The sequence below is a fragment of the Poecile atricapillus genome, chromosome Z, assembly GCF_030490865.1.
Source record: "Poecile atricapillus isolate bPoeAtr1 chromosome Z, bPoeAtr1.hap1, whole genome shotgun sequence".
Classification (NCBI taxonomy): domain Eukaryota; kingdom Metazoa; phylum Chordata; class Aves; order Passeriformes; family Paridae; genus Poecile; species Poecile atricapillus.
Genome location: NC_081289.1, coordinates 87,033,273 through 87,058,206, shown reverse-complemented (window position 1 = coordinate 87,058,206; position 24,934 = coordinate 87,033,273). Strand labels below are relative to the sequence as shown.

The 24,934-nt window shown below is 39.8% G+C and overlaps 1 protein-coding gene across 3 annotated transcripts in view; it reads left to right on the top strand.

Moving 5' to 3' along the window:
• The window catches only part of SEMA6A (semaphorin 6A), a 118,857-nt gene extending 94,467 nt beyond the window's left edge, over positions 1–24,390 (top strand). For all 3 annotated transcript variants that reach the window (XM_058827633.1, XM_058827635.1, XM_058827634.1), the window contains one exon: positions 20,281–24,390. In XM_058827633.1, coding sequence (XP_058683616.1) covers positions 20,281–21,470 — 1,190 coding nt within the window. In that variant the 3' untranslated portion in view covers positions 21,471–24,390. The remainder of the gene's footprint in view (positions 1–20,280) is intronic.
• The last annotated feature ends 544 nt before the right edge of the window (positions 24,391–24,934 follow it).

The window sequence follows — 24,934 nt, the reverse complement described above, 5'->3', positions numbered from 1 at the left end:
CCTCAGTGCCTGTTACTCATAACAGCCCCAGATACACCATGCCTCCCATAGTCCAGGGATATCCGGGGTTACTGAACTCCCCAGGATTTACCTCAAAGAGCCTTCACAGCTCCTTTTCATAAAGGCAGAGTTGTTGCTGGGCATCACCCGGCTGGCCCAGCAGAGACAAATCCTGAGGCATTTTTCCAGTTGAGGAGGTCGGTCAGATTAGGCAGAAGGTATAGTAAAACTTCTTGAGATACCATGGAAAATATTAATCTAGTAGCCTTGACTTTTAAGCTTATTGGCAGGAAATTGAATATGAAGATTTAAATTCCCACAGACAAAGGACATAAACTTGTCCCACTCCTCCCAGCTAATTAGCTCTTCCTACAGAAAAAGGGAAAAAATACCCCTGTTTGAACAATTTCTTTGTAGAGCTTAATCCTGTAGACGTTCTGGGAGAATTACTGCAAAATCTAAACCAAAAAAGTGAATTTCTAAAACCTGATCAGTCTTACCTGTGTGTTAAGCACAGAACCTCTTTGCACCCTGCAGACCTGGGGGCTGCTGAGGTTTGGCAGAGGAAGAATTTTGGATGGCTGCAATACACAAACTCAATAACCATAATTTCAGGTGCAAGGGAGTGACAGTACTGAAGATGAAACCTCACACTCCTAATTCCAGTTTAAACTCAGTTTGAGATACCATCTTCATTTTTTAATTCCTAATTCCTTGCTCTTCAATTGTAGAAAGGCGATTAAGGAAAAGGGACGTCCCTTACATAGTAGAGGGAAGACAGATAAACCTGCATGCCCTCCTTAAGATGGCATGTGATTTACCTAGCACTCCCCTTTCCTCTCAGCAATGTCAATGATAATACTGACAGCCAAAAAATTAGGATCTTTTCTGTCTTTGTCCAATCTGTTGGTAACACCTGTTATACAAAATACTTCAGGCAAGAGGACATTTCTTAGAAAATCCAGTGTTCCCATTTCTGAAAATAAATGGTATCTTTCTATTGTCCACCCTGAAAGGAGGGGAAGGAAGGAAGGAAGGAATCCTTGAACACAACTCCTCTGCTGCTGCCAGACAAGGGAGTGGTGTCAGAAACCACCAAAAGTGGAAGAGCTGCCCCTTATGTACCCTGAGGAATGCAGAGATGTGCATGCATTTAAATAGAACTGTTTGTTATGTGTGGGTCCCTGCTTCACAAGTTTTCTGAACAGCAATGCTTAATATATGGAAAACTAGCTCTTAAAAGCATCTTGTATGCCACTAGCAGCTTTCAGAAGAACATGCAGTGAAAATATTAATAAATGTATAGCTGTTGGATTCTAATCATTTTCACTTCAATTCACTGACTGATGAAGTGGCTTACATTCAATACTTTCTTCCCAGGGAGTGACAGTTACCAAAGAGCCTTATAAGTACTTGACAGGGTCATTTAAATATCATGCATTCTTTGGTGCCTAATTATGAATATTAACAAAGCTGGAAGCAGTCTACACCCATCAAAACAATGGTGGCAGAGGTGACCGCATGGTTATTTACCATTACCATCCACTTGTGTGTTGTTACTCCTTGCCTTGCCCAGTCAGAGCCAGTTGGCTCCAAAATTCTATTGAGTTATTGTTTCAAAAGGGCAAAGGAAAGAGTTCTTACACAAAATTAAATCAAGAAATGTTACACTTACAATCTTTTTATCAAGATTTTGTTTCCACTTTTGCTGTGATTTCTTTTGCTTTCACACATTCACAAAGAAAATTTTATTTTTGTTACTATTTTTGCCTTGTTTTGCAAGGTGCTTTGTGGTTTTCTTCACTGGTTGTGTCTATTCCTTTGAACAGTGTTTTCTTTCTTTTTCTGTGCTCACAAATGGCTCCTTACTGATTGTACTAACTGCATAGAATCCACTTGCTGTTTTCTTTACTGTAGCACGTTTGCTTTGATGATGTCACATCCATCCATATGCTTCACTCTTAATTCAGTGCAGGCATCTTGGGGAATATCTGTGGGGGTGTGAAGACAGGGTTCTTTAAAAGAGTTGACTCATGGGAATGTGACATTTGTGTGCCACAGCTTTAGTAGCTAAATATACTCTGGGACTGTTGTTTCTGAGCCACATCACATTTCTTGCCAAGATGAAAATGTGTAGTCCAACCGATAGAGTGGGAATTGTGCATTGCCATCCCATTGGCATTTTTATTTTGGCCGTTAAGGAATCTGCCCGTTCTATTGCAAGCAAAAAAAACCAAAACAACAAAAAGCTCTGATTGGGCAAATTACAACCCTCTTTCCTGTTCTCCTCACCAGAAAACTAAATCAAACCAAACCAAAAAAACCTCAAAACAACAGCACATGTTCTAGAGTATGTTTATGTTTTGTTTTCTTTCTTGCTGTGTTTTAGTCTTACTTTAATTGTATGTTTCTCACCTTTGTTGAAACGGTTTCCCCAACCTTGCTGCCTAACCTTCCCCCCTGCTGCCATTGTATTTGATGTTCCTCCCTCCATAGTCGGAGTCATGAAGCTCCCCCTGTGGAGCACTCCAAGGCTTTACCCTCCACACCCCAGTAGTGCCGTAGTGCTGCGTCCCTCTGTAGTCGTCCTACTAACGAAGGGGGGAGTAGAGATGTACAGCTCTTCGACAGGCCTCCGTGAAGAAAGCAAAGTGATTTTCTTCAAGGGTAGCTGGTCCTGTCTCTCACTACCCTGCTGCCCTTCTCTGCTGCCTCCTCTTCTTCCTGCCTCCATTCAGAAATGCCTCATGCTCTCCTTGTACTGGGTTCATTAGTGCAAATGTAGCCAACAGCTCGGTTTTCTCTCTCATTCCCTAATTGCCTGAAATCTGTGCTTTTTAATCACTGCATTTATAAACTGGTTAAAAATTCAGGTTATGATTTTGTGCGTCTGCTGCAGCTTCTTCTTCACTGCATTCAGGTGGAAGTGGCTGAGCTGGGCACTGAACAACAAAAGTGAAGTGGTTAGCAGTCTTTAATGTTTGTATTCTTGCTTGGCTCAGCACTCCTTAAGTGAAGATTGTGAGGTGGTATCTCCTTTCCTTAGCAAGCCTTTTGTTGTTATCCATGTAAATAAGGTAAAAAGCTGATTAGAACTGGGATGTAATGAACAGTTTACAGAGTGGAGAGTTGCTGGTTTATTTGGATATCAAGAGTGCTCCTTTAGAGACAGTATATGGTAGCACCTATTATTTTATAGACTGTACAATCTCTGCAGCTCTTCTTCGTCAGCTATTCATTAGCAATAGTCAACTCCTCTGTTTGGAGAGGGCTGTGCTCTCGGGGAGCCCAAGAGCTGTTCCTTTCAAAGCCTGCCTCCAGAAGGCAGAATTTCATATTGTACACAAGTGGCGGTATTACTAAATTTTACTTTGATTATCACTACTTGAACCATTTGCCAAGTGCTGACAATGCTTGTCTCTGGAGAGTCTGCAAATGATCAGGCAGATTCTGCTGCAGTGAGACAAAAGTATAAGAAACTCCAGGTACAGTTATGATAAAGAATGTAAAGTGCTGATATAACAAGATACTCTACAAGTAGACATGAAATGAGTGGGGGAAAAAAAAATCTGTGGGAAAACAAAGCTTCAGAGTTTAATTTTTTTTGGCATAAATTAAACAATTAATATTCATCACAGGAGAGCTGATTTTTGCACCAAGAAGTACATTTGCAGAGTATGTTTTTACACAAAAATATTGTTATATGCTAATATACACAAGGATCTAAAAGATTCAAAGTCGTTCCTATATCAGAGAAAAGGGAGGAATGGTATTATGTAATAAATCAGATGAAAAAATGAGGAACTAAAGTGGCACAAAATTTGTCAAAACTTAGGTTTTGAGTCAGTGTTTGCAGGTCTGAGTGGAAGGGCTTAGACTTTCAATGTGTTGAGATGAAGCAAATATTCAGTATTCCATCAGTATCACCATTCTGACACTGTCAGAAGGAACTGATTGATCCGAAAACAAGTGTAAGGCTAGTGGGAGGAGTTGCACCATAGGCAGTTCTTCCTGGATGGGATTGGGAAGAGATGTAGTCACCCAAAGCATGTGCATCTGGGGGAAACTCTGCAAACACTGCTGTTCTTTCCCATATCTCAAACCATTGTATGCACAACCATAAGACACTAACAAGTACTTTGCAGATTACTAAGTGTCAGGTGCTGAGGAAACAATGAAGATTGAATCAGACCAGATCCTTTCTTTACTATACTTACAGGTTTTCATCCCAGAATCTAGTAAAAGAATGTTTTGAGAAAGGGAGTAGAGAATTTGCTCTGATTCTATGATTCTATAGCATGTTGCTGAGATTTGGGTTGAGAGGCATGGTTATTCAGAGCTGTAGTGGTTCACAGTGATTTTACCTAGGCAGGATGACACACAGTTTAGTCTATTTAAACTTGTATAGAATGACATCTAGATTAAAACATACTGACTTTTCTCCGTAGGATGAAAACAGAAGTTGTTTGGCTGAATCTGTGCTAAACAAGACTCTGTAGATTTTTTTTTTCTGAAATATTCTTTAGTAAATTAGTATCAGTTTACTCTAAATGTCCCTATTTCCAGAGGGAGGCCTTATTTATAGCCTGGTTGCTTAGTTGAAATTATTAATAAATAAATAAATAAATAAACCAACAAACAAACAAACAAATAAATTTAGAACAAACAACCAACCTAAAATTGCTCTAGTGAGCAACTTGTCCAGGAACTGGATGTCTCATAAACTAATTCCAGCATGCCTAGTGTGGAGCACTGTTTCAGCACAGTATCAGATAAACACCTGAAAGCCATTGTTCAAGTATTTGAATGGGACCAAATTTCCCAGTATAGTTTTTAGTGGCCAGATACCTGAGTAACTAGACCAGGCTAATAACTCACAAACATGCCAGAAGACTGATGATCTCACCACACTGGAATCGCTGGTATCCTGTGACATGCACCAGGAGGGCTGTGCAGTCAGGATTAAGAGAACACACCAGACTTGTCCAGAGAAATGACACTGATCCTTCTTCTGTTCTGCCTTGCATGTATGAGCTGTCTGCTCCCACGGCTAGAGACAGTTAATCATCTCAGATTACATCCTCAAGTTCAAACAGTGACAGTAGTAAAGTAGATGCTAATTAATAAAATGGAAATTGTATATAAAATTCATGAAAGAAGAATGCTGGAAGGATGTTTCTCACAGACTTGTTTTTATGATGTTTTAGTAAGTTTCCCTGAGAACAAGAGTGAAGAGACAGAGCAGAGACAAGGCATTCAGAAAAGATGTCAGGAGCTAAATCCCTGAGCAGGGCCACATCTTTAAGCCAATTTTAGTCAAAAATGGGGTTATAATAGAGTACAGGGCAGTGATTTAGTGTGTCTTCTCTGTGACTAAGTCTGCATTTCAAACCTTATGTAAAGAAAGCTCCAGCTCATTTAGTCACAGATTTTCTATAGTAGCCATCTGAAAGTGCAAGTAAAGATTTTGCAGATTTAACTGCAAAAGACAGGCAAGGATGAGGAAATCAAGATAATGGCGGGGTATATTCTATTCATCAAGTGCCTGTGCCACATTAAAGAAATGCCTATACTTTAGCACTGACATTCACTTAACATTTTCAGAATTCAAAACATTTCTGTATTTCACTAACAGTACAGATCTCAGGTTTAACTGAAATTAACTTAGCAGAAATGGAAACATTGAATGGCAAGATTAGAACCAAGAGTCATTTGCTGTTTAGTAGCAGAAAAAAAAATTTACATCATTGGTAACAGAATGGGTTGTATTGATGTGCAACCCCTGGTTATGAAAACAGAGCTTCTCTGTTCCGCATTATTAGACCCTACAAATAAAAGAACGGTGAAGTTTAAAATAGATATTATCAAATATGGCTTCTGAAAACAGCAGGTATCCTTGACCCATAATTGTCCACCTGCACGGGTTTCAAGTCAGGCTATCCATTTCCAGGCTGCAATGAGCTGTAGAGGCTTGTCTTGCTAAAAGAGGGAAAAACTGTCATTGACCCAGGACCCTGATGTGCTTTTTCAATACAAGAGGCCACATCTAATTTGTCAAAGCAGCTGCTCAGGGTTCAGGGCACTATAGCTATTGTGTGATGGACCAGATCCCCAGCTGCATTCATTCACTGTTACCCGGTGAGGATCGCTCAGTGGAGGAACACAGACTGCCTCGTGCTCTTGTTTGACCTTTGTGGCACTGACATATTTATCAAGAGCTGGGAATTCGCTGTAGGGTGTGCTTGCTCCACAGAGCCACTACTCTATCTGGAAATAGCAAGGCATAATTGGTGGGCAGGATGTTGAATAATACCCAGTTTCATTTTTGTGATGTTTATATTGATTATAAGGAGATGTTGTGCCATGTAATGATGCTGAATTGGAAGGACAGTCTAGCCTTTTAAACAGGAGATTTCTGAAACTGCTTTGAAATTCCAAGGGATTTAGTAACAGAAATTCTAGTAGCTGAAATACATTTAAAGCACTTTTTAGTTTTGTTAATGCCAGTGTACAATTAAAATGTCAATATACTGTTAGAGGTATTTGACTAATTAATTTTTCTCATATAGGATGTGTCTAGTTCCAATGACTGTATTAATTAATAGTTCAGATGTGATTGTAGTAATTTTACAAAGACCTAAATATTGACAGTCCTGCTTCAGAGCACTTTTCATATTGTCTGTAAACTTTCAACTGTCTAATTACCTGCCCTATAAAAACACCACCTACATTTTTCTTATATGCATTAACTTTTAGGTAATGGTTATCAACATCTCTTTAATTGTATAGGAAGGATCCCAAATAACTTTTCCATTTTTCTTAGTTTTCGTTGACTTTAAAAAAGGCACACTTAATTCTTTGTGTCAGCATGGGCTGATGCTTACTGATCAACAGCAGGTAGTTAATTAAAAAATGAAAAGCCTGGAGAGGGCATAATTTAAGTTTTGCAATCTCAGTTTTATCGAACATTAAATACAGATAACAAATTTTGAAAGCAGTTGTTCCTCTGAATTTCCTTAATTTAGTCAGGTGTTTAGGCAGCTGTTCCTTCAAACTCTTTAACAGTCTTTTAGTGAGGCCCTGTAATCTCTTCTATCCGGTTATAATTGCTATTACTTTTGCTAGACTTTAATTATGTATTCTAAGATTGTGCCAGTGGCTGAGAGAGAGAGGATAGGGACAAGATATCTTGTTATTCTCGTGTTACAAAAATATGTCATAAAGGCACTTTATTGAGAAGTTTTGAAGCAGATAGTGCAAATTTACCATTGTATCAAAATTGTGCATCCTAACATCCCTGTGAGGGAAAAGAAAGGAACTTTGTTGGCAAAGCTGTAAATTTTTCTGAAATTTCAGTCCCTCATGCCCAGAAGAGACTTCTCACTGTTAGGCAACTGAATACACAAATGGCTCTGTATACACTGAGCATTGGTGTTCTTAAACCACCAGCTGATAGCCTCTCCCTGCCCCAACAGAGCAGAATAGGTCAGGGTCCCTGCTCAAGTAGATTTTAACAGCTCCATTGGCATTAGAAGGGCTCAGAGCAGTTTATAGAGTAGTTGCTCAGGAAGCATTAAGAAGGATTTCTGGCACAGCTATACAATGCAGCAAACATTTGGAAATGGCTAACAGCATATTCATCACCAACTTTGTGTTGGCCAGGATATTATACTGTTGTTCTACCCACAACCAAAGATTGCTTATCTTCTGTGAAATAAAATCTCAGCTGAAGGGGAAGCTTGATAGCATTGTCACAACTGGGCATAAACCAGACAGTTCTTTCATATGCCCATCAAGGATTTTTTAATTGTAAAATAACACCAGCTGCATGCTGTCAATAATATGCCATCTTGCTCATGTTCCATCCCATCTTACCCACAATTGTGCTAGAAAATAAAAGAGCAGCTGTTATATATAAAAAAGGAGGTTAGGGGGAAAGCTGGCACATTTTTTAAGCCCTACAAAGCTACTGCTATCCACCATCATGTCCTTGTAGAAAGAAACAGAGGGGTATTTTTGGAGAGCCTGAAAGATCTGCAGTTCCTGAACGCAAGCAGTGCAGCATGTGCAGAAACACCACCAAAGCCTTCATTACAATAATTCCAAAAGTCATTTGAGAAGCACGTATGTTCTAGATGTTTCCTTATTTTTTAAATCAGTAAATTCTTATTCTTAAATAAATACCGAGTTCCTGTTTGCAAGCAAGCAGGGTGAATGCTACAGAAGGCACAGTGTTGGGTGGGCACTGAGTACCACTATTTTTTAAGGATGCTTACAGACGTGGTCTTACCAAGTGGTGCAGGAAAGGCCACCGGTAGTGACTTAGAGCCACTGGCGAAATTTAATTCTGCTACCAGCTCATTGCTGCCATCAAACTGCTCGGCAATTCTCCATGTGTGGTCATTGCTGAATGAGCCCCAGTCAGCCTGTCAAAGGAGGGCACAGTGCAGGAGTTCCCTCTGTCCCTTCTTCTGCCTGCTGTCCACACTGTACCTCCTGCAATCACCACAGCCTGTGCAGAAGTTTGTTCAATCATGGCTCATAACAAGGAACATAAAGAGCACTGTTCTTTCTTTGCAGATAGCATTCAGCTTTATCTATACAAAACAGGAGTCCCTATTCAGTGTCTTAAAGAAGTCTTACAGTTTTGCAGCACTTTATGTGTTTTTTGTCTAAATATGACCAGCAACAGGCAATGTCCTGAGGCAGTCATCCAGTAAGACCAATTAATTTTGTGTACACAGGGGTTTTTTTCATATCTCAGAGTGCAGTTCACACTCATTGAACTAAATTACTAGTATCAAATCAGCAGCTACTTTCATATACCCAGCATCAAGACCTGGAAAGACAGTTTATCTCTACTTGCTCATGGCAAGACAACTTGATAACATCAGTAGTACTTCCCTGAAAGGTTTGATCTCACCTACACTGTGTTCTATGTCACCAAGTAAAAAGAGATAACAATAAAAATTGGTAGGGTTTCAGTGCTAGGAAAATAAATTAGGCTTTAGCCTAATATGGAAGTTTGTATAGCTGTAGATCAGTAAACATGTTTTGAGAGCTAGTCTACAAATGTGAAAAAGCCAGGTATGTTCCTTGTTGCAGGAGCTACCTTCATGTTGACTAACTAGCTGTGTAAGCTCCCTGGTTTTCCTGCAGGCCTGGAAAATGCTGGGTTAAAGTAAAAGCATGAGCAGGAACTGGGTAAATGACTACAGTAAATCCAGAAAAGTGAAATTTGAAATCAGTAGCAGAAATTGGAAGGCTGGGGGGAGTTGTTATTTGCAGTAACACTGCTGTTTGTGAGATGTTTGGTGCAGCAGACAGGTATGTGTGCCTGGCCTACTGCTGGACTATCGAGTGTGTCTGCATGGGATTGGAATGTATGTTGGAGAGGACACTTGTTTGCCCACACTGCTCTGGTTATATTACTGCTGGACTCAGCTTTACTGGAGCTCGGGCATACGTCCTCTGAGATGAAGCTACAGCTTCACCTCATCTAGGGAAGCAGACTGGCCATAGTAATTGCTGAGCATGTTTAAAAATGTATGCAGGAAATACAAATGAAGTTGTGGCAACAAAGCATAAATGTACACACGGTGTCTGCAAGGTAGGGAGGTGTTAAAAATAATTAGGTTTATGAAAAAGCAGAGAACTATAAATAAGACAGAAAAATGCATGAAAGAAGGTACCACTGAAGACCATAAATTAAGAAAGTGAGACCGTAGCAGCATCTGGGCACAAAGTCCACAAAGGAAATGCTGTCTTTTATTTCAGGGTATGGCTGGAGTAACTATGTTTGCTTTGCTGGACATACTATGGACATGAATTAATGTAACAGACAAAATAAAGGTTCTGGTATTTATACTTAAAGAGTAGTGAGATATCAAAGAAGAACTAGCAGTAAAATTAGTCTTGCTGACTGTTTCAGCCTGTATTTCAGACTCATCACAATCCCTCAGTCACTTAATGTATTCAAAGGCAGGTGAGGCAGTGGTACTGCAATACAAAGGGAAATGGTAAATCTAACATCAGACGTGTATACTATTTTTTTTCCTACATCACCAGCCCTCTTTCAAAATCCTTCTGCAAATCTTTCTGGAAGAAGCAATCTTCTTAGTATCCCTGTCAGGGGCATGTTTTAATTCATAAGTCCAGGCCTTCTGGCTACACCTGCTGTGTTCATGAGTGTAGAAGAAATGAAGAGCTAATCCACAGTGTTTGCTTTTCCATCATGCAATATACAGTGATGGCATTTTAATGACAGAAGAGGTTTTATCCTTCCTCTGTGTAAAGGCAGAGCTAACAAAGGGTTCAGCCACATTCCTAGCATGCACCAGCAGCCCAGCTGTGGGCAGAAGGACTGTCCCCTAAGAAATACAGTCTATGTGCATGAATAAACACTGTTGGCTTAGTCACATAGTTGTTCAACAATTTAGTTATCATTTCCAGGAGCCTCAGGGAATAGGAAATATAAGGTACTGTCTTACTATTTGTCTTTTAATGTTTAATAGACGACTCCTTTGTTAGCTCAGGTGTGATGTGTTCAGTTGCACTATTAGCTCAAAATTAGCATTTACATTTTTCTATCTTTAAGAAAGATCAGAGGATGAGGAAACAATTTTTGCTTTTAGATTACATGTGGTGTTTGAAATTTAACCCATATTCTACCATACGGCTGCTTCAAGCTTCAGCCTGCTAAGCAGAGCTGCTTATGTTGACATTCTGCAAACTTCACTTTTCCCTGTTGTTCAGAAAGGCCATAGTTCAAAACAGGCTGTATAAAAGGAGAGGAAAAGCCACAGAATTTCTCACTGACAGCTTCTTTTTCCTTGACACTATTCATAAAACTTCTTCCAGAAAGGCACTTCGTTGTTCAGAATACATAATGCCCGCATCAGAAAAAGAAAAAAAAAAAAAAAAGGAAAAAAAGGAAACACCCAACACTTGTTCTGTGCCATCAGAGGAGCTCCATGCAGTGAAATGGGAACTGTGAAGATGAGAGATTCACTTTGCAGGCTACAACAACTTCTCTGGAGCCCTGAAATCATGCATATTCAGCCAAACATATGTAAATCTATTTTAACCCAGCTGTGAAAGATCCCCTGAAGTAAGCTAATAAAGAGCAGCTGTATATGTTTAAGCTTATCCCAGGCATACTAGAAAGGTCCCAGAATGTGCACTGAGCTTTTTTTATGTCATGAGAGGAAATGCTGCAGACTTTAAAGGAAATTTGTGTTTTAAGATGCAAAGCAGCATAAAGTTTGTGTCTGCCGAGACAAGCTACAAAAGAATTAATTTTCCTTGACATTTGGATTTTATACATCTTGTTTTTAACTACTGTGAATGCTTGTGTTTTATGGGTTTTTTTTTAAGCGACCTGATATGTCTGTTTATTCCCAATCCTGCAGAGGCATCTAAAATTATCATTGCTCACTCAGAAAGGGTGAGAGGTGAAGGAAAGTACTGAAATCAGGGAAGTTCAAAATGATCAGCCACAGACTACCACCAGCCAGTGGGAGAAAGGTTGTCAAATGCTTTCTAGTGCAAAAGCTGGCCCTGAGCTTAGCCTCTGGGACAAACAAAATTGGGCTTCAGGACTGTAATGACTTTCATTATATTTTATTATATATGCAGGAGGTTGTGTCAAACAAACATTCTCCCATACCTGCAAAATTAATAAACTGATTAATCTACAGAGACACTGCTCAGAAGTAACACAAATAAAAAAGCTTTAAGAGTTTGCTATTCTAGTCTTTTCCAAGTCTTGTCTCCCCTTCACTACACTGGGGGTGGAAATTGTCTGAGCATGACTTTTCTGGTGATTTCCATCTGTAATCCCTTGTTTCAAAATTCACAAGTGTGAATTCACAAGGCCATGGTGTGAGTTTTGTATGGCCACTGTAGTGTGCAGAAAAATTGGATTGCAGGCTCATAATAATCAAATTAAAACCAGATAATTGAAATTGATTCTTAAAATATGTCTTCAAGAGTCACAAGTTTTGTCATATGGACATGTTGATCTCCCCTCCTTTTCTAAGTTACCATTTTTTTTCTATAGAGAATCATATTGGCAGTCACTCATAGAAAGTGAAGAGAATGATTCAATGATGAACAGCTGAAAGAAGAAATTAAACCATTGTTAAAGATCATTTGATAAGCCTGTTCTGGAGGGATTGGTTCTGAAATAGGTCTAATAAGGGGCCAAAAAACCGTGACAGAGGCCACTAGAGCTGATCACATTGCTTAGGTAGTTTTCAAGGCTTTGTTGCAGGTTACTTCAGTCACAATATTTATTGATTTTGTTTTCATAGTTCTGAAGTATGATTTCTTCTCATGCCTCCAATCATGTCCAGGCTTCTTGTAATGGAAGGTTTTTTTCTTTAACAAATTCATCCTCTTTCCATCTTCACATACCCCCTTTTTCTTTGCTGGATACCTCAGACTACTAGCTCAGGCAAATGGCTTTGAGAGCCTTACAGTAGAGAGAAAATGGATTGCTTTTCTCAACACAGTCATGCAAAACTTCAGAGTTGCAGACCTTTATGAGTCAACTATACAGCTTTGCTGAGAGGGAAGGTGGGGGAAAGCATTTTCCAGCAGCGTTAATGATGACTATTTGGGCTGGGTTTTTTTCCAGCTGGTGACACCAATAGTCCAGAAAAATGGGTACTGGGTAGTATTGCACTGAGTCATCAGAGTGAGTCCTGGCAGCCAGAAGAAAGATGAAGAAAAAGCTTTCCTACTGTTTTCAACAAAGCAATTCCAAGATAGTGGCAGATGTTTATATATATACATCTAGATGTATATAAATGTATATAGATGGCCATCTAAAGAGGCAAACACCAAGTCATTGAGATAATAATGTGGTTGGTTTATGTCAATTATTCCTTCAGGAAAACATGAGATAAGATCTCAGAAGTGCATGATAGACTCTGGTCATTCCTCTGTTTTGCTGTCACTGAAATCTCAGAGCTCAGTATAAATTTGTCTGGGGATTTTTTTCTTTGGTTTCTGGAGGTTATTTTTTTTTAAATTATTATTGCTAGATAAAAAAAGAAGAAGAAAGCTTGTTAATACCTGCAGGGATTTTCCAGTCTGAAATAGTCTTTTAGCAACATGAGACCTGTAAACACATTTCTAACACCTGGAGACACGTGTTGAAAATCTATTCAGTGGTATTTTAAAAAGATATTCTGAAGCCCATAAAAACCTCCATTCATAATGAGGTTTTTACCAGTGTTTCTTGCAAGCCTAAAGCGAGGGAGCTGTACATCCTACAGAGAAGCTTGCACTGAAGAATGAAATTAACTGCTGAGTTCTCCCCTTAAATAACAATAGTAAAGAAATCATTGTGCCTTTCTGAACAATGACTTGTTCAGTGGAAAGTCTCAAGTGATTTTGTAGCTGTTGGAGATGGAGTGGGCTTATTCCCATTTAGCTAGAGAGGTGACGTTTAACACAGCAACGACCTACTCATGCCTTAAATGCTCTTAATGTGTGGTTTGCAGATAAATATTACCTTATATCCTGATAGTAATTCCCTCATTTCCCATCCAAAACATCATTCTTCATTTCCTACTTCAGTGTTTCAAGTTTCATGTGTGTCACCATTTTGGGTTATTACTTTACCAACTGTTGCAGGCAGCTTTGGAAAGACAGACAATGACAGCTCCCTGTGGATGTGATCACAGAGTGATCATGGTGCACCTGGCATGTGGTCTTCTTATCGCCCAGGGCACACCTCTGCCAGCCACAAACCATTTCTTTGTCTCCACACTGCAGCAAAATGCAGTGCTCAGACAGAAAGGTGTTATTTTTCAGGACAACTAGCTGTTATTCACACATGGGAACTTGCAGTGGCAGACCAGGTATCACTGGTCCTGTGAGTTATCCTTACCAGCTTCAGCCTGGTTGTGGAAGAGAGCAGCATCCAAACTCTTGTATCACTAAAACAGCCTCTCATCCAGCTGTTCCAGCTGGGAAGTAATTTGCTGGTTTTTTTCATTCAACAACGAGTTGTGAGAGTTATAAGCTGGAATTTCAGTTTGTACCTACTGCACAACATACACCAGAACTTAGACTGAAATGAATGAGACTGTGGGGCTTTTCTTGATGTCCTGCCATTCGTGTCACACAGGGATCACAGGTGAGACAAGGAAATTTAGGCTTCATTGTGAGATGTTTCTTTTTATGCTGTACATGCTAAAAGGACGCAGAGCCTCTGGAGTTGAGGCCTCCTTTCTGCAGATGCCTGTTAATTGCTGTTCTCCTGAGACAGGCACCTTACTTCAGATCTCTTTGCAGGGAGACCTTTGATCAGCACTTTTCAACTGCAACTTTTTAGCAGGTTTTAGCTTGCTTTCATTTATTACTGAGAAGATAAGTCAAAGGCTTTAGAGAAGTCAAAGGCTATCATACTTACTCCTTCCCCACAAAAAGTAAGCCATTTATCCTGCCAAGCAAGGAATTTTGTCTGGTTTAATGTGATTTACTATTGGAAAATTTGTTGGAATTTTTTTTGTTTTTTTAATTTATTCTTTGTGTGCTCATAAAATAGATTGTTTTATTACTTGTTCTAGCGTCATCTCCATTTGAAAGGTTGCACTGGCAGGTCTATGTTCTGTTGGGTCCTCCCTTTGGCTATTCTCAAAGGCATGTAATATACTTGTCTTTTTCCAGAGCTCTTTATGCTTGTACTTCCTCCATTGTTGTGCAAGATACCATACAATGTCTAAAAATTGCTTTGGCTAGCTCCTTAAGCAGCTGGGGACAAATTCCTTAAGACAATTTAAAAATGTCTACTATCTAAGTCGGTTTACCTCTTTTCTCTATCATGATCAACACTTATTCCTTAACTTTGTTACATTTCTAATTACAGGTCAGAGTGGGGATTTTTGTTGAAAATAGCAGCAGGAAAAGGAGTAAATAGTTCAGTCTCCATGCCTTCCCTTATCTATCCTTCTTTAATGAAGTTTTTTGTGTTGATATTCATTATTCTTATTCAGTTATGCTCATGCTATGTATTCTTTAGAATGATGAACTTAATCCCTTTGTGATTATTTCATTTTAATTACATTTTTGCCCTTGGAATTTCTTTATTATTAGAATTAGAAGGAACAGAGCATCTCCAGAATAGCTTCATCAGCATTTTCATACAGTAATTTTTTCAGCACTCCACACATCTTGCTTTTTAACTTTTTTTTTTTTTTTTTTAGCTTATGTACTGCCCAAAAGACTGAATACTTTTGTTAGTTAGTGAAAAGAAGAAGCCTCATTTTCCTGCTTATGACAATCTAGCATACAGGAGATCTACATCTTTGCATAATCTCTGGTCTTTTCTGTATTATTTTTACCCAGAGACTTCCCACAAGTCTGCTTTTCCCATCTTCTGTAACTTTAATAATAGTATATGTATTATTGACATAAAATGTAATATCTCCGTGCTCATTCCCCAGCTACCTTTAGCTAGATCAATGGGATTTATAAATGCCCCTAGCTCATTTCAGAGTTGAATCATCATGAAGGTCTGGAAACATTTTTCTGAATGTCTTCTTAAACAACCAGCCAGTCCAAACTACGTACCTTACCTAGAAACTCTGCTGGAAGGAGGAATTAATTATGCATGGCAGAATAACACAATACCATATCAGGTCTTCTCTCTCATTAGATGAGTAAGAAGAGGTGATTTTGTGTGTTCCAGACTGTTACAGTGCAGGGTATACTGACTGAGAAAATGAATGGCAATGTTAGGAGATGCAGACAAAAGGACATGGGATGAAATTACAGAAAGTTAATGGAGGCGGAAGGATCAGGTTGTCTATGGGAATCAGAATAGTCATGGAAAAGGGAGAATATCAGGTGACTGGACTGACTCTTTTAGTAGCCAGAAATAATATTGCATCACAGGTAGGAAGACCCTGAACTTGTAAGCCCAGGTGTGATTTGTAAAGGAGAGAGGTCAACTGAAAAGGAGGAGTGTAGGGAGGTCAGTAAATGTCAGCATGTTTGTGGCATTAGTGACACAACATGTAAGATCTGGTCCTTGAATATGTGAATATTTGATGTCATGTATTTCTTTGTAACATTTTCAGCTTTACTTTTATTTTTACCACCACACGTCTCTGGAGTACAATGTTGATACAGATAATTCTCTCAAAACTATCCTTTTCAAAAGAATAGTTTGTTGTTATCCAAAGTGATAGGTCTCAATGCACTAGAGAAAATAGTCAGGGGTATGGATTCAGATCACATAAAATGAAATAAGCAATGTCTTTCCACTTTGGCAAATGATATAATAGAAACAGGGAAGTCCTAGACATTAAACACTTTAAAATAGAATAAAGTGAATAGAATAATATTTTTATTAATATTTTTATTAATAATAAGAACAGAATATAATATAATAATATTTTTCGTATTAAATAAGATACATATAATATGAGGATACGTAGACATATTTTACTGGTTCTGTGCAGCCAGCCCAGTCAGTTTTCTAGTACATGATGTCCTAAAAGTATGTCAGATAATAGACAGCTGTAAGATTTTTTAATAGTAGGTATTTCCTCAAAGCTGGGAGTCCAAATACTTTACTTATCTTTCAAAAATGTAGACCCTACATTTTTCTGATTATTTTCTCCATTCATATTAATTCCTTGAACAATGAGTGCAAATGAAGGATGCTGGACTTGCCGTGTGGACTATAGTGTTCTTTAAAAACTGCAGGATAAGTAAAAGCACATAGAATGCAGTCTGTAAAGTGACATGAAGAGTTTGCCTCAAACTTGACATGGTTGGGATCACATACTTCCTAAGTCATCCCACGCTGTGCAGGCAGTTACTGATGATCTTAAGGTTTGACATGTTGATGGACAACAACTGCAATTATCAGCCTATGTCACGTTAAATTCCAGACCACCTCCACCCACCCTGTGGTCATTAACAGTAGGATGCTGAGCATTTCTCCTACATTTTTATTAGTTTTATCTATTCCATGGACATTGATGCAGGGTCAAATCTTGTCCAAGTTAGTGGGATTGTTTGCATAATGACACATGGAAGTGATCCCTGATAAAAAATAAATTATATCATTATTTTCAGAGAAGATCTGCCTGCCTAGAGCAAAGCCATTAATGCTAAATATCCTTTAGTGTAGGAAACATAATAAAAATCAGGAAGGTTTGAGTTCAAGAGGAAATAGCTGGAATCAGGATGCTTTAAGATGGTCATAAATTTCTGCATATACAACACCTGCAGTGTGCACACCATTTCAACTACCCCTTTCATGAACACAAAGGGTCATGCAGTCTGGACTGTGTAGTAATTTTGTGATGTGAATGCTAATGTTTCGATATCTACTGGTAACCTATAGCTGAAGATTTTATGTTGCTTTTTTATGCAGTGATGCAGGTTTGTGCTTAAGGCTATCACTTGCAGAGTAGGATGTAGCCTAAAGCAGAAGACTGAGAGTGCAGAGTTTGAAGTTTGCCTCAGCCAGTAGGAAATTTCAGGCATGGACATGAGTTTTAAGGTATTCCCCTTGCATCCTCTCACCAGATACCTGAGAGAGGTAACAGCACTTTCCCCTCCACTCCAAACCATGAGGAAGTTTTAGATAGCAATGAGGTCTCCTCTAAGTTGAACAAACCAAGTATTTTAAGCCATTCCTCATCACCGGTGGCCTGCAGTCTTTTCACCATTCTTGCTGTACTCCTCTAGACACATTCCAATATTTTTACATGGTTGGCTCCTTTTTCCACCAGGGCACATGGTTGAGTCATATTGAGCTTACCATCAACCAAAAATCCCATTTCCCATCCCACAGAGGAAGGCTGCACTCCAGCCTCTTCCTCCCAGTCTACACATAAAAGAATACTAGAACGATAGCGTCACAGAGCAGTTTACATTGGAAAAGACCTCTGAGATCATCAAGTTCAACCTTTTACCTAGCACCACCATGATCTCTTCTAAACCGTGTCCCCAAGTTCAAGCATTAACATGCCTTTTGAAAGATATGACTTTGCTGTCATGGATCCATGTAGGTGCTTAAACCCTTAGGTAGGCACTAAGCAGGGATTTTGAGTTTTTTCCATGCAAAACACATTGGATAAGTGCTCAAAGGGACACGCATGACAAGTTTGTGCACAGAAATCCATTAAATTAGACTTTTTAAGGTGAAGCTTTTCTTAACTTCTTCACCATTCTTCCCATCCATTTAAGACTCTGTATCTGATTCGCTGATTAATCGTTGCAAACAGTTTTACAAGTGTAAATAAATTTGGCCACAAAATGCTGCAAAGTCTAGCATGTAAATATCAGCGGATGAAGGATCACAAGAGACCAACATCTTTGCAGTGAAATATAGTTCCTGCTGACTCTGCTGTAACCACTAAACTGCTTCTACACATAACAATTTTGTACGTGGATTTAAATTACAGAACTTGGTTTTGCTGCTGCTTGCTAAGTGCTGATGGCAAAGAATAGAAGAATCTGCCTCTGAAGAAGCTTCTGGGTTTTAAAAGAGGGTTCTCTTAGAAGCACTTAATTTGAAGATTTTTTTCTAATTATATGTTGTTTTCTGAGTTTTATTTTCCTGTCCTTGCATTTTACTATTAGGACATTTATATGAATGCCAGATCTTACTTTCTTAAGTGATTGTCTGCTCTTGCTATTTATTCACCTTGTGAAATCATAACCTTTTGTATTGTCACAGCACTGTTATTTCTGTGGCATCCAGCTGTCATGTCACATGCAGGTACTTACTTTTCAAGAGCTGTTTTGCTTTTAAATATAAAGTTCATCTCTTGTACAAATATCCCTTGTCTACCTATGCTGCAATTAACTTGGGACAGAAAAATAGGAATAATACTATATCTAGCAAGAATACTTATCAAAGGCTTCTGTGAGATAGTGGCAACTAATATTCTTTTTATACAGTTTACTGAGGAGGATTTTGGTTCTAGTTCTGGGTTGTAATTACCTTCTGTGCCAAAAACATGTAAAGACCTTATTTTAGAAGGTGATTAACAACATGAAAGTTTTGTATCCTCAAAAAGTCTCAGGAGAGCCTTGGAGTTCTGTTTTCTGCCTTGCTGTCCCTCCTGTAACAAGGACAACTATTACATTTCCTTTGAGTGTGCAGAGCATTTAACCTTTTAATCCCCTGGCACTTGGGCCTTCTCTGGAAGAAGAGGTGGGAGAGATAGATGTTCCTTCAGTTCTGTGTCAAACTGTGGCTGCTCTTTGCAAACAGTAAGAACAAAACCAGAAATGGAAAAAAAACCCCAAATTACAGCCTCTTTGTTTGTGTATCATTAGTACTGCTGGCTTGGTGCCCACACCAGAAAAAAAAAAACTTTCTTTGGAAATTCAGGGTATTCATTAACACCGCATTAGGGACTTCAGATGGAGGAGGAATGCTCTGCCAAAGGTGCCTCCTTAGACAAGGGGTGCTTGGATGGCCGAGTAGGATTTGACAGTAATCTCTGACCACAGGATGAGGCACTAGGTCAGGTCTTTTAGAACAGAAAGCAGCGGCTTCAGCACAGAGGTCAATCTATTCATGTGTTCAGAAAAGAGAGAACTTTTAAAATTAAAATAGAAAGGACAGTCATCTAGCAGGCTAAATAAATTTCAATACTGTGCTCTGTCTTTCATAGTTACTCAAGCATCCTTCTGAAGCTCAGGCATGTGACACTTATATGTGACTTATATAACACATGACAAAGATAACAGAATGAAGAGCAGAGAAAGAAGCCTTAAACAGTGTGGGACACACTTCCCTGGTATCCACCAGGATTCTATTTCCTCTCCTTTTAAAGGCTTTTGAATGTGAATGACTTACCATAGTAAAAATAAGATGGTATTAGCCTAGGAGAGATTAGAAAGGGGAAGGTGAGGAATGAGCACTATGTCAAGGAGGGGAGCTAATAGATCTGCTAAAGTTAGTGTGAATTGCCTAGGGCCAAGTTTTCAAAACAGTTGTACTTGTCCTGCAAGTAAATTCCCTTTTCCCTCCTGAACTTTGTGGTCTTCAGGTCCAAATCTAAAAGCTGAAGGCTGCACATGGATGATGTAGCTGGCATGGTTATTTCTCCAAATTTGAGCAAGCTGATAAACAAAAATCACATGCATGTGATTTTTGATAAACGAAATCACCCTGCAAAGCAACCTCCCAGGGGCACAACTTTGAATAAAGTAGTTAATGACAAGTAACCTCCCCCACCTCCCCGCTCCTCCTTTGCCTTAGTTTGTTTAACCTCTGTATGCTGTCTATTGCAGGAGTGATTCGAGAGAGTTACCTGAAAGGTCATGATCAGCTGGTGCCAGTCACCCTGTTGGCCATTGCTGTTATTCTTGCTTTTGTCATGGGGGCCGTCTTTTCGGGAATCATAGTGTACTGCATCTGCGACCACCGCCGCAGAGACATGGCTGTTGTGCAGAGGAAGGAGAAGGAGCTGACCCACTCCCGCCGCGGCTCGATGAGCAGTGTTTCCAAGCTCAGTGGCCTCTTTGGGGATGCTCAGTCCAAGGAACCAAAGCCTGAAGCTATCCTCACACCTCTAATGCACAATGGCAAGCTGGCTACCCCAGGCAGCACTGCCAAGATGCTAATCAAAGCTGACCAGCACCATCTGGACCTGGCTGCCCTGCCAACCCCTGAGTCCACCCCAACCCTGCAACAGAAGAGAAAGCCCAGCCGAGGCAGTAGGGAATGGGAGAGAAACCAGAATCTCATCAATGCCTGCACAAAAGATATCCCCTCAATGGCCTCACCAGTGATTCCAACTGACCTGCCACTCAGAGCTTCTCCCAGCCACATCCCCAGTGTTGTGGTCCTGCCCATAGCCCAGCAAGGTTACCAGCATGAGTATGTTGACCAGCCAAAAATGAGCGATGGGGCTCAGATGTCTGTGGAGGACCAGAATGCCACCCTTGAGTACAAAACTATCAAGGACCACCTCAGTAGCAAAAGCCCCAGCCATGGAGTTAACCTGGTGGAAAATCTCGACAGCATGCCACCAAAAGTCCCCCAGCGGGAGGCTTCCCTGGGGCCCCCAGGTGCCTCGCTGTCACAGAGCGGGCTGAGCAAGCGGCTGGAGATGCACTCCTCTGCTTACAACGTGGACTACAAGAGAAGCTACCCCACAAACTCACTCACGAGAAGTCATCAGGCATCAACCCTCAAAAGAAACAACACTAACTCCTCCAACTCGTCCCACCTGTCTCGCAATCAGAGCTTCGGCCGGGGTGACAACCCACCGCCGGCCCCGCAGCGAGTGGACTCCATCCAAGTCCACGCTGCTCAGGCACAGGCTGTGACTGTATCCCGGCAGCCAAGTCTCTCTGCCTACAACTCACTGACGAGGTCAGGCTTGAAACGCACACCCTCGCTAAAGCCAGACGTACCTCCCAAACCTTCCTTTGCTCCGCTTTCCACGTCCATGAAGCCCAATGATGCGTGTACATAATCAGAGGGGGAGGGGGAGCAAGAGGAGGACGGCAATTAAGCAGAAGTTGCCCGTGAAAGCCAGTGTTCTGCAACTCTTATCACACGCTCCTCTGAGAAGATGGTTGTTGCAAGCTGAAGATGTGTTGGATTTCTGCTCTCTGGGAAAAGTGGAATATTTTTTTAAACCCGAGCCATATGACCCATGGTTGAAGGTTTGCAATTGCAGGATTCACCCCCACAACCTGCCAGTTCTTTGCTCAAAAGACTATCCCTCCATCAAAAACATTGAGCCAAAAGCACACAGGTGAAAATGACTGTGACATTTCACCCCCTGCCCCTAACTGCACAGTGCATTCCTGAACTGGGAAAGAGTGCTCTGAAAAGCAAAACAAATGTAAAAAAACACACAGATGTTAAAAAAAAAAAAAAAAAAAAAAAAAAATTAAAAAAAAAAAAAGAAAGAAAAAAAGAAAAAAATCAATTGATAAAGCTAACTCTGACTTAACAATGGCAGAAGTTTACCACTAGCAGGTACTGTGAAATGATGCCCTTCAGTGTTACAGCCATTTGGTCATAGCAGTTAAATGCCGGCTTGGGCAAACTATGTCATAGATTTCTGCTACCCTTCTCTTCTAATGAATAACATGTGACTGTTAACACAAGTAACTCCTCTTATTTATTGTTCAACTTTTGTTTTTCCTAAAGAACTGACATGCATTATCATCCTGTGAGCAGCTTTTCAGAAGTACCTTGAAAGTTATACCTATTTAACGTGAAACCCATTAACTGGAGTAATTAGAACTCTTTTATTTTTCCAAGAAATTCACTGAGTTAGATAAGTTGGAGCTGGATTTCTGAACTTTGTGCCTGGACTGCCTGGTTAGCTGAAAAAAAAAAAAAAAGGGGATATCTATTTAAGTCTCTCAGCTAATTAGCTGGCTGGGCCTCTGACCTAAGACAGCAACAAATACCGCAAGTTCATAACTTCTAAAGCAGCTGCAAGAGAAACTTAAAAGCTGCACATCTGTGCACCATTGCTATCAACATGGCTTTGTCAGTAGCTAATACTTTCTGTGAAGGCACCAGCTTGTGATGTGCCATCTCATTTCACCTTGCATGTGAGACGGCAAACAAAATCCTCAAACAGTGTGAACTAGCTAATATGCCGGCTGTTACCATGCATAAATTATGGTCTTATCACACGGGTTTTTCGTGGGAATATATCTGTGAATAGCCTGTTTTCTTCCACATGTAAATTTGTGCCTTACACCCTCAGTTGTGTATATTTGTGAGCTGTAGTATGTAAAACCTTTTTCTTTTTCCCCTCTGAGTAATGCAAATATTTATTGATCCTTCCTCCTCCTAGCCCCTTCAAAAACTGGAGTAAAGACATTGAAAGAAGAATGTGGTGGTTATTTTCATAACCCTGCATCCCTAAAGAAATTAGGCTAGCACCATACCTTCCAAATTTGACTTTCTAGCTGTGCCAAGTCCTCTCTCAAAACCACCCACAGGTAATGATGCTCCCAAGGCACCGTGCTGGGGGTTCTGCCTTCCCCCACCTCCTGCTCCCCCTTTACAGCATGTCAGTGTGGAGATCATTCTCACTGGCAGCAGGAAAATGACTAACACACTTGTCAATGGAGCTGGAACATCCCCTGGGGACAGCACTGGTGAGAGGGGCCAAGCCCTGCAGAAAGCCCAGCCGCACATCCTGCAGAACGCAGGGCATATGGAGCTAGGACAGGCAGGCAGGCTCCTGCTGTAGCTACCTGCTGCTCCAGAAGGATGCTGCATATACTTCTTTGGGGAAAAACGTGGGGTTTTTTTCCTTTGTTTCTTTTGTGTGACTGTGCATGTAGCTAGTGTGGGAGTGTGTGTGCGCACAGGTGTGTGCGTGTGTGTGCGCACGCAGGTGTGTAAGTTCCTTTCCAGTCTTTCAGTTTATGCAAAAACGTAGCTGTGTTTTTAATCTGTTACAATAACTGTGTCAACATACTGTAGAAAAATGATGGGGATCGCTTCTAAGCTTTTTATATATATATATATATATATATATCTACTGAACAGTATGTTTGAGTAAGGTGGTTGTTTCTGTTTCAATTTGTTTTTTAAAATTTTATACTTCCATTTGTTTTTCAGGGTTTTGGTTTTGTTTCCGAATGATTGAAAAGACAGATTTAAAGTCCACTAGCTTATAGATGGTATATATAAGGTCTGGATGGTCTACACCAAAGTGTGTAACAAGGGTGCTTGCATGTTCTTTCATTTCATCATGGCTTCTTCTATGAAACAGTTTTGTTCACCCGTAGTGAACTATGCAGACTGGAGTAGATAGATCTGTATCCAAAGCAATGTTGTTGTTTTAATAAAAACAAACTGAAAACCCTTTGAAAACAGTAGATAGCAAGCTAATTTTTTTAAAAAAGAACCAACTTAACACCTTTTTATCAAGCACCAACCCCTGAAGAAGAGTTCCCTTGATATTATCCCTCAAAACGTTGTCCCAAACCATGGAGATGGAAAATCATGGCAACAGCTTGTGCAGCGATCTGCTTTCACAACTTACACTGCAGTTACTGGGTTGACCTCGAAATGTTCATTTTGTATTCGGTGGGTCTTTTGTTTTCATCCTTTCCCAACCCCAGTTCCACCCTCATTCTGTTTTGAGGGTTCATGAACCTATGTGTGCCTTTGCTTTCCACCCTTGCTATACACTGGTAGATGCAACAAATTCAGACTCTCATTTGTAAAGTTGTAAAGTATTGTGATGTCACCAGTTTCCCTTCATTTCCACATCCCCCTAACATACGATTCACAACTTAATGTCGGTTGTAAAAGGAAAAAAAAAAGGCAGGAAAGGAAAAGAAAAAGGAGGAGAGGTGGGAAATAAAAGCTCTTGATTACATATGGTAATAAAACCAGACTGTTCTACCTTGTTTCTTGTTTCCTGGTTCTCTTGTTTCTAGATGATTTATCATTTTCCTTTAATAATACAAATAAATGCAATACTGATCATTTTGATCAGGTTGTAGTGAGGAAGAAATTTGTTAATTTTTGCCTCTTACAGGCAACAGACTTTAGTGTAAGGTGCTGGTAATTAATTAAAAATTAAATCACACATTTGCTCTCCCTCTATTCATATTTTGCATTTTGCTTTTCTAATCTTGTTTATCATCAAATATTTATGACAGATTTAATAGTTTAAAAGAGCAAGGCTGGGATTTAAGAACATGTGGTCCACCAAAACAGATCATCATACAGATGTGACTTCAATCCCCAGATTTTACATGTTAATGACAGAGTACCTTATATTTTCATTCAGCAGGCATAGATATGTTGCACTTCACAGGCCTGATTTAGAGGATGTTGTCTGAGACTTTTTCTGCAAGAAAATAGTAGTGAACAAATAATAACAAAAGAGTGTAAAAGTAATGACTTCCTAGTCCTGAAAGTGACTAAAACATACCGGAGTTCTTCACC